Raw genomic sequence first — 9871 nt, 5'->3', positions numbered from 1 at the left:
TGTGGTGGACTAAAAACTTGAATAAATCTCTGTAGATACATGCAATGAAAGATCGTCTCTGTGAAAATAGAAATTCCCAAGGAGGGGGCCAGTAATTGTAGTACTACGTGAGTAAGAAGAGTGCTCACCCACTTCCCACCTCTCTGAGGAGGCAGCAACAGTCAGCATGTCGTATATAAAGCCAACGCTCCTGGAAACATCTGGACCGGAGAGAACAGCTGCGCACGGAGGGCTGCAGGATGCAGGTCTTCACTATCCTCTGGACACTCGCGTTCCTGTTGAAAGAGGCGCACACCTGGGGCTTCAAAGACGGAATATTCCACAATTCAATCTGGCTGGGTAAATAATTACGATCTTGCTGCTGCTGTTGTAGTCGTTGTTGGTGAAATAATGTCGGTGACGCTGTGACGTGAGGGCCACTGTGGGGTAAAGTTCATCACTTTTAATCATTTTAGTTATTGTACTGATTGTGATGAAATCGGTAACGATCAATTATATTTACATCCTTAGTTTCATTCACTGAACATAGTCTCATTTCCTTTGTTTTTCTAAAAAACAGGATAATGTACACTTTATTCAAACCATCAGACTCCAGTCTCAACGTTATCAAGCAGCATCCTGTTGCTTTACATCGTCTCTGTTTCACGATGTTGTCCTCTCACGGACTTCTACCTGAGCATGTGAAAACTTCTGTGCTTGTTTTTTTGGGAACATGGCAAGAGTGACCCTCACACAGAGGCACATTGTGAAGAATAACAAGGATTAATAGGCTATACAAGCCCAGCAGCTTTCCTCTCTGCCAAACTTCATGTTTATGACCTGGCCGAGTACTGCATGAGGCTATATGGGGAAATGACTTCATCCCAGCATCCTACAAATGCACAGAAAACCGCAAACAGGTCAGAGTCAAAAGAAAAACAAAAAAGTTCAAGTTTCTATGACTTTGGGAACATAATTTTGTGAGCTTCCCTGTTCATTTTACTGAATTTGAAGAGCTGCTGATTCCTTTACAATCACCCCTGTCTACCAGCTCATAAATCTTCATTCTTTATATTTTTATGAGGTGTGAGCCTGTTGTAATACTGGAGTAGTGTTTCATATTGCCACATCTGGTTCACATGTACAGTATTTTCTCATATTATTACATGCAGCTTCTACTTGTGTCATCTTTCCATGTTTTGGTTGGGCAGTGCTCAGTAAGGCAAATTGAGTTTCTCTGATTCTACAATTGAATAGTTGGTCACTTACTGGTGTTAACGGTAGAGTGAAAAGGCAGTTGTTCAGTGTAGTATGAGAGTTTGATGACTGTAAAAACACACATCAAACACGTTTAAACGATCAAAATATCAAATTGAGGCTATGTTAGGTTGCTTTCTGCTCAGTCTTGTAGTCATGCATGCGTAAAACCAAAACAGGATCAGCAGAGGACTCCCCATGGAAGAGGCCAGGGAGCAGGTGACCTATTGGTGAATGTCCAAAATGGAGAAAAATTTCATACACCTACCTCCCCCTTCCATGATTTATGTTTGTCTCAATGTTTGGATGTTTTCTGGACCTTACTGATGACGCAAAGTCATCAAATTCACTGTGATTGCTACAGAAACACAGGCTGTCAGCTGTGTCTTGGCTGTGGACTGTGTTAGCAGCTTTCTTGTGCTCTTTATTTGACAGAACAAGCAGCTGGAGTTTACCACCGGGAATCGCGCAAAGGGAGATACCAGCTGACGTATAAAGAGGCCAAAGCTGTCTGCAAATATGAGGGAGGGAAACTGGCCACTCACGAGCAACTGGAGGCCGCTCGACAAATAGGTCTGCAGCAACCTGCACACAAACATCTACATTACACATGCAGAGATCCTGCCAAAGAAGATTTACAATAGGGAAACTGTGCGGAACACACTTCATCATAACTCACAGATAGAGGCTCTTTTGTCTCTGTTAAAACTAGTTCCCATTAGTCACAGTGTGCTGTTTGATCCATTAACTTGGTGCTGTTTTATAACTTTTATAAGAACAAGTATTTACATTACCAGTCCATTCCACCAAATAGAGGCAGGTGGGGCTGTGTTTACCTTTCATCCATGAAATACAATTTTAAAAATCATGTTTGAGGACTTGTCTCTGATGTTATATAGGTAATACATCTCTTCACCCACTGGAATGCTTTTAACATGTAGGAAGAGAGGTTCATATGTTCAAAGGGTAAAGGTCAATTCGAAGCAGTTAGTGAAGTACTTCTTTCCACGAGTGCTTGGCTGTGAGCTGTTGCATGACACTGCCAAAGTTTAAACTGTCTCTTGAGTATTGTAAAAGCCTGTTAACACGTTCTTGGAAAGGTAGTATCACTGTTCCCATGGCACAGAGATTGGATCCAGCCACTGGCTGTGGCATTGCAATCCACCTCCCTGACAGCTGAGTTTCCCCACGGCAGTCTACCTAGGAGGTCCAACCTTTTATCTGGGCTGCTCTGCCTGGGGACTGCTGATTGTAACTCTAAGCTAAACTCTGAAGCCAGACCGTGTCTCCACAAGTAAGAGCGATCAAACAACAAACCAAAGAAGCCTTGCAGTGGTCACCAAGAGGCCCTTATTCAATCTTTTCCATCTGAGGCTCACCATGTGGCACAGTTGAAAGAAAGCCTTTTTATGGTTGAAGAATACAGTAGTTTATTTGTGACAGCATTATCAACGACTGTGACAGGTACTCTTGAATAAAACCAATTATTTGCTCTTTTAGGTTTCCATGTGTGTGCAGCTGGATGGTTTGATAAAGGACGTGTTGGTTACCCCATCGTCAAAGCTGGTGCAAACTGTGGATTTGGAAAAGTTGGCATCATCGACTACGGATACAGGCTGAACAAAAGCGAAAGATGGGATGTGTACTGCTACAACCCAAACTGTGAGTGCATGTTTTGCATAAATAGTAACTTTACTTAAGAACTGTACTCAAAGCTGCCTTAATTAACATTGTTATACTAACTATGGGTTAGATGTGTAATGTGAACCGTGGCAAATCCACAGAGAATTATTGCTTGACTATGCAGCTCTGTGAAGCAGTTTAGCATGTTTTTGCTCCTTGTTATAATTTTCTGACCTGCAAATTTACTGTTTGGTTCATTCTCGCATCTCTTATAGTATTTCCTTTTTTCCAAAAGTGCCCAGATAAACCAACTAATATCATGATAACACATTCTCTTTACAAACCTTATAGGGTTGATAATGATGTTTTGTTGCTCCATGTGGCCAGGAAAAAAACTGTACACAACTTTAAGTACTTAAAAGTTTTTTACTCAACTACATTTACTTGACTTTTATAGAAATGTGTACAGTTTACATTCAAAACGTAAACATTTCTGTTCACCTACTGAAGTGAAATTTTGAATTCAGGGTTTTTTCTTGCAGTACTCATAAGTTCCTTTAAGTAAACTAGCTGAATAAGAGGTTCTCTGTGGTTTAAACAATAAATGATGACTGTATCGCTGTGATTAAGTGTCAGAGTCATGAGTCACAGTGAGGGGATGCAGGTTGGGCACACAGGTTAAGAATAGTCATCCAGTCTGAGGCTCCACAGACTCAGGACGTTGTCATCACCACTGCTTAAAGTCAAACATGAGGGAGGGTACAGAGAACTTAATCTGTGCATGACAGGACCACAGTGGAAGATAGGATGTTTTAGAATCTAGGCCAAAGCCACAATCTGAGTCCCACCCTGTGAGTTAGCATGGTCAGACATAGTATAAACTTGGCAGATCTAAAGCATCAATGTGGTTCAGACGTCAGTGAGTAAATGCACCATGGAGAAACTAAGTGATAACTGAGACATATGCTGGCCTATGAGTGAGGCACCACGCCTGAATGATTCACCAGAGGCCGAAAGATGGAGTGAAACATAAATGACACTAAGAGGGGGGGGGGGGGGGGGGGGGGGGGCAGGGTACACCCTGGACAGGTTGCCAGTCCATCATAGGGCCAGTCCATCACAGGGTTCACATATAGACACAAAAACAATTCAAAGAAATATTTGGTGCTATACACGTAGTGTTCAGTAGGTTTTCAGAACTTTTTTGCTGAAAACAGCTGCCTGTCTTCATCTGGAAACGATGCAGATGAGAGCCGTGAGAGTAAAGTTTTTAAAAGATGCTAAAACGCTCCAAAGGGCTAATGGAAACTGCAGAGTCAGATGACAATTCTCTGTGATCTTGTCATTACGAGTAACCCGTTTCACATTACACATTGAAAAGGTTGATTCGAGCATCCCTAAACTGGGTCATCTCTATATTCCCACAGCCCTATATTCTCCCATTTCTAAGAAACTTTCCTCCAATCAAAATTAGGCCCTATGTTACCTCAGCCTAATGTTCCCTCAAGGATTTTCCACCAATTTCCCTAATGCACATTCCCTAATGCATGTAATGTGTTTCATCTTTTAAAATGCTTGAAAGACAGGTGAAATTCTTTATTTTATTATTAAACTGAGTGAACAGAGGGCTGAGGGAACATAGGGCTGAGGGAACATAGGACTGTGGGAACATAGACATGCTCCCCCTTAAACACAGTCATTAAAGAACTGTGACCAACATATGTACGGAGCAGGAGATTTTATAGTTGAAAATAAACTCGAAGATGCTCTCTGGTGGACAAAGTATGTAATTGACACTTTGCTTCTGGTACTTGACTGAAGTATAAATATGTGCAATATCATAGTATATGCTGATGATATTAGCTTGTCTCTGTTTAGAAAATGTTTCATCCCCTCAAGCCAGTTCAAACAGATGAGACATTTTAGACTAAATCAAGCTTAATTTCTCTCATTTCCTAACAACTTGCATTTAATAATCAGCGGCTGTGAGATTCATTGTTAGAGGAGAAAGCCACTTATCGTTTTTACGAATGAAAAATAATATAAAAGGTCTCATTTCATTTCCCGTCAAGAAGTCTGGAAGAAAAAGCTTTTGATATCATTGTTATCAGCCTCAACATGTGTGTTTAATTTCCCCTCACTCAACAAAAGGATTTCTTTTCCCTGTTTTGAAATCATTCAGAGCTCACACGCAAGAGACAGACCCCCAACCCAAAATGCTTCACATGAACGTATGCACAGTCCCGTTAGTCGATTAAAGAAATACAGAGGACTGTGGGGAAAATCATACAATGGAGGATATCAAGTTTCTCCACGTCTGCGGTTGACAATGGTCCAGAGCTGCCTTTTACTGCCATGATATAAAATGTATCAGTGGTTTTCTTACATGTGTGAGAAATGTATACACTGTATTTATATTATATGCACATACAATGTATGTAATATGAGTGTGAATGTGGTTATGGCACATGTACTAGGCCCCCATGCCGCTTTTATTTAGATTTTTTTCCCAGTGAGCCGCCATGTAGTGATCTACTGTGCAGAGCTCCTTTCGTTCAACACATTTACTTAATTTCTGCATGCAAGGAATACTCCTATGTAAAATATGATTGTCAAAAAACGTAACGTAACATAGGCTAACGTAACATAGACTAACATTACATAGGCTAATGTAACATAGGCTACGTGACATGACGTAGCGTGACGCGACGTAGCGTGACGTGACGTAAATTACGGAAGGGAACAGAACAAAAATGTAACCTTACATAACATAACGCAACACAATGCAACGTTACCGAAAATATAACATTAATTTACATATGACATGACATGACATAACACAACATAAGCATTTAGATTTTCACATTTAATGCTAGTCACTCATGGTAATTCATCATAGTTAGCAATGTAGCACTGATGGTATTAGTTGTATTTCTAGTTCAAGTTAAAAGTTCAGACAGGAACACATCGTTTTGATTTGTCATCACTCATTTGCTCTACCTATCACTACTCCGAGGATTTCATTGGAATTTGGTTGAATGCATTCCTGTCATCTAATGATCATATTAGCTGAGGAATATTTGTCATTTCAGCCCACCGCCACCAGTATCTGTAGCTCCCCAGAGAGATATCCAATTTTTAGCTTTTTATAGGATTGCTTTAAATTGATCTAATTGACCGGGACATTATCAAAATATTTTTTCAGGTGTCTTACTGAATCATCAATCATAATCGTAGTTATCACGTGAATTTAAGAATTAACAAAAAACAATTCTCTCATGCTTAGCGCACGGTCCACATAGATAGTATATAAATTATATTTTTCGCCTATTCAATATATCTAAATCTTCCATGTGCATATAAAGGGACCACACTTGTTACCCTGAACTTGTGTGTATAAAACATTAAAACATGTATCTGTGAAGACTAATGAGCAGGTATGGTTAATGTGTCTTACAGCCAAGGAGTGTGGTGGTGTGCTGACAGATCAGCAGAGGATCATTCAGTCTCCTGGTTTTCCTGAGGAGTATCAGGATGAACAGATCTGCTACTGGCACATCCGAGTGCGCCTGGGTCAGAGGATCCACCTGCACTTCCTGGAGTTTGATGTGGAGGAAGACACAGCGTGTATTTCAGATTACCTGGAGATTTATGACAGCTACGATGATGTCTCAGGCTTTGTTGGCAGGTGAGGATCACTGAGGGAAAAATAGCATCTATACATGGAGCTACCAAAACCTTACTGGACTGAAACACGTGCTTCATCAACCAGTTGGCCATCATGATGAAGGACAAGGTGTATATATAGGAATTAAATTGAGTTCATCATGCTGGCGACAAAAAAGAAAATAAATAACAAATGTGAACGTGTACAATAAGACATACATGTTGGGACCACTTACCAATTTAAATCAGTCCATTAAATAGTAATGGTTTATTTATGATTTCCTAATTAGGTTTTTTGGGAAAATCTGTGGGGAAGATGGGGATGTCCTTGAAAGAATAGCTTAATTAATAACTGACAATTTTCAATTCAATGTTCGCTTACTTGCTTGTTCTGGAGCTTTCATCACACAGTCCTCACCAGCAGACAGAGTTTGTTTAGTTGTGATGGAATTGTCGATATTAAAACTTTCAGAGCCCTTTCAGCACTTAAAAATCGACAATGACAGCTTTATTTCTCCTTGAGATGCCAACTGCTGTTTCAAAGGGCAAGAATGAACTGTCAAGCAAATGTATTTAATATTTGTATTTATTATTGGATTGGATATCTGTTGGATTATACACTTACACATTTTTGCATCTTCAGTTGACTAAAACACTCTGGTTTTACTGAAAGGTTGATGTTACAGCAGTGAACTGGAAGAAGATTGGAAGTTTCCCAATTAAACAGTGTTGCTGTTCTCTGCACAACTTTTACCAAATGACGTATTTGCACAAAAGTTCTGGGAAATAATTCATTCATTAGTACGTTAAACTACAGGTCACCATTAGTGACAATACATGTGCTTTACACTATGTTACCACTCAATGGTGAAAGTAACTCAAGCTTTAGGTAAACTGATCTTTTTTTAAAATGTACAACAGTATCAACACTGAGTGCAGGGACATCACTCAGCTTCATGTAGTGATGTTCTTCACCTCTATCTCCCATCATTTTCTCTCATCATGTATTACTGCTTGTTTATCAGACTGGTTGTCACTGTGACACTACCCTTTTCACACCAAAGCAGTTCCAGTGCTGTTCCAGTTCCAGTTCCAGAGACACTCTACTGGTCAAATGTGTTTTTTCATGTGTTTTTTTCTGCCCTCTGAATGTTTGAACTGAGATAAGAACACAACACAAAAGTGCAACATGAACATAACTTTCTAATCTGTTTGTTTACAGGTTCTGTGGTGATTATTTACCCGACGATATCATCAGTACAGGTAAGTCATCCTTGTATTTTCATAGAGGAAATACAGAATATGTCCATGCCAATCGTACAACAAACATTTTATTCTTTAACTTTTTGCTTTACAGGAAACGTGATGACACTAAAGTTCCTGTCTGATGCTTCAGTCACAGGGGGGGGCTTCCAGTTACATTATACTGCCTTTAATGCATCTCTGGCTAAACACGATTTTCACTGACCAATGGTTTTATACACTGATGTAAAATGTAGTCGTATTAGTAGTATTGAATCGTTATAACTAATTAAAGAAATAATTATGTTGAATAAAAAAGGTCATTAAATTGTGCTTGTTTTTCTTTTTTGGTCTGACTTCTTCTTACGTTATAGAAAAATAAACAATTCTGACTTTGTATTCATCTGTCAAAGACTTACTCAATAGAAAATACAAAATTCAATTTAAAAATACTTTATACATCCCTCGAGGGGCAATTTGAAGCAAGCACCTTTGCAAAAAAATCCAAATCTGCAATTTATTCACACACATATAAAAAATGTATGACAATGTCAGAGTTTAAACACACATGGGTTAATAGCAGTGGCTCGTCTACAGCTGGCCAACAACATTCAACACCACAAAGGCACAAAAGAGTCAAAGTGTGAATGAAGGAATTTGTCAGTCTGTACACAAGGTCAGCTGGCCGTTTCTTGTACTGTAGCTGTTCACAAGTCTAATGCTCAGGTAATGGTCTGGTTTCCATTTATTCCACCTATTTTTTCATAGACTTTCATACTGTTAAGTCTTTTCAAAGCATAACAACCATGACTGTGGCATTTTGTGAATAAGCATTTATGTTTACACTGTTGCTTCTCAGTTTTTATTACCTCATCTGTGCATCTTTTAGGAACCACCACCGTCCTTTAAATACATACGTCAACTTCGTACCTATTTATAATGACTTCATACTTCATACCTCTGGATTGATAATGTTGATAATTCTTGCATTTGACCAGTTTACAATGTTAGGTTAAGTTCCAGCAAAACACTGTACTGTAACTTTGACTCTCCTGTTTTATTCTTTTTTAGCTTATTTTTATTTTCTATTTAACTCTCTGTTAACTGTATTTAAATGTTTTTTTTAAATAATGTATTTTTTTACATTTTGTCTTCATGCCTTTTATGTTTGATGTAAAGCACTTTGAATGACCTTATTGAAATGTGCCATACAAATAAACTTGCCTTATTAAAGGGATTCTGGGTGGCAAATCTCATCAATATACTGCTTTTTGTTTTTAAAGGTATTTTTTGAATATTCATTTACCTTAGTGTACTATAACTGCTAGGCAGGCACACAACTGTGTTAGGCTTTGAGTTTTCTTGTTTTTGTGTAAAGTGTGTCTTTGTTGTTATAGTTCATAAGTCAAAGAATCAAAGGAGAAATTACTTTGGAGCTGCTGCATTTTGAAATAGTGATGGAGAGGTAATAATACAATATTTCTTTTAATCCATGATGCTATCCATGAGTAGATGATATCAGTCCTGTAGATCACTAAAATTGAAATCTGTTTAATACATTGATAAACTTTATCATTACTTTAAGAAGGAGGGTTTTCACTCATTTTTTAAAATATTTAACATGTTGCTGAATACATATATTGCTGTTTTTAATTTTTTGAAATCAATATTTTTATATTTTGTAAATAAATCATGACGTGGGCTTATTTGGAGCACACATAGCCTTAAATGGTGTCACAGTACCAATTAAGCCCATGCCATGAACTACTGAATACATTTTCAAATGAGAGATATATCATTCTTTATAAGAAATGATCTCCCTTATAAATCATGTCAGTATCCATGAAAAACACCTGAACTTAGATTGTGGTGCTTAATGGGTACACTTACCCTAACAGCTGAAAACATTGGTTAGAAAATTAGTAAAGTAATCATAAGTAATCAAATATAATAAGTAAGTAATTTGATAAAGTAATTTAAATAGTTACATTACTTATACAATTTAAATAGAGTAACTAATAATCTGTAACCTATTACATTTCCAAAGTAACCTTCCCAGCCCTGCCGACCATTGACACTGGTCTTGTGTTTTTGTCTCATTGCA

The 9871-nt window shown here is 38.3% G+C and overlaps 1 protein-coding gene across 1 annotated transcript; it reads left to right on the top strand.

Annotated features, from left to right (window-relative positions):
- Positions 1-239: 239 nt before the first annotated feature.
- tnfaip6 (tumor necrosis factor, alpha-induced protein 6) lies at positions 240-7992 on the top strand. Its single transcript, XM_062432258.1, has 6 exons — positions 240-339; positions 1672-1809; positions 2737-2898; positions 6319-6547; positions 7748-7788; positions 7883-7992. Exons 1-6 carry the CDS (start codon positions 240-242, stop codon positions 7990-7992), a joined length of 780 nt encoding a protein of 259 aa, XP_062288242.1.
- The last annotated feature ends 1879 nt before the right edge of the window (positions 7993-9871 follow it).

This window comes from Scomber scombrus, chromosome 13 (assembly GCF_963691925.1).
Source record: "Scomber scombrus chromosome 13, fScoSco1.1, whole genome shotgun sequence".
In the NCBI taxonomy this organism is placed as follows: Eukaryota; Metazoa; Chordata; class Actinopteri; order Scombriformes; family Scombridae; genus Scomber; species Scomber scombrus.
This window is presented reverse-complemented; position numbering and strand designations above follow the sequence as displayed.

What these genes read in the sequence shown, in the direction of transcription:
- tnfaip6 (XM_062432258.1), top strand. Translation starts at nt 240, where the DNA reads ATGCAGGTCTTCACTATCCTCTGGACACTCGCGTTCCTGTTGAAAGAG. An exon ending in GGAGGCCGCTCGACAAATAG is followed by an intron (nt 1,810 to 2,736) that starts GTCTGCAGCAAC and finishes TTGCTCTTTTAG; the next exon opens with GTTTCCATGTGTGTGCAGCT. An exon ending in GTACTGCTACAACCCAAACT is followed by an intron (nt 2,899 to 6,318) that starts GTGAGTGCATGT and finishes TGTGTCTTACAG; the next exon opens with CCAAGGAGTGTGGTGGTGTG.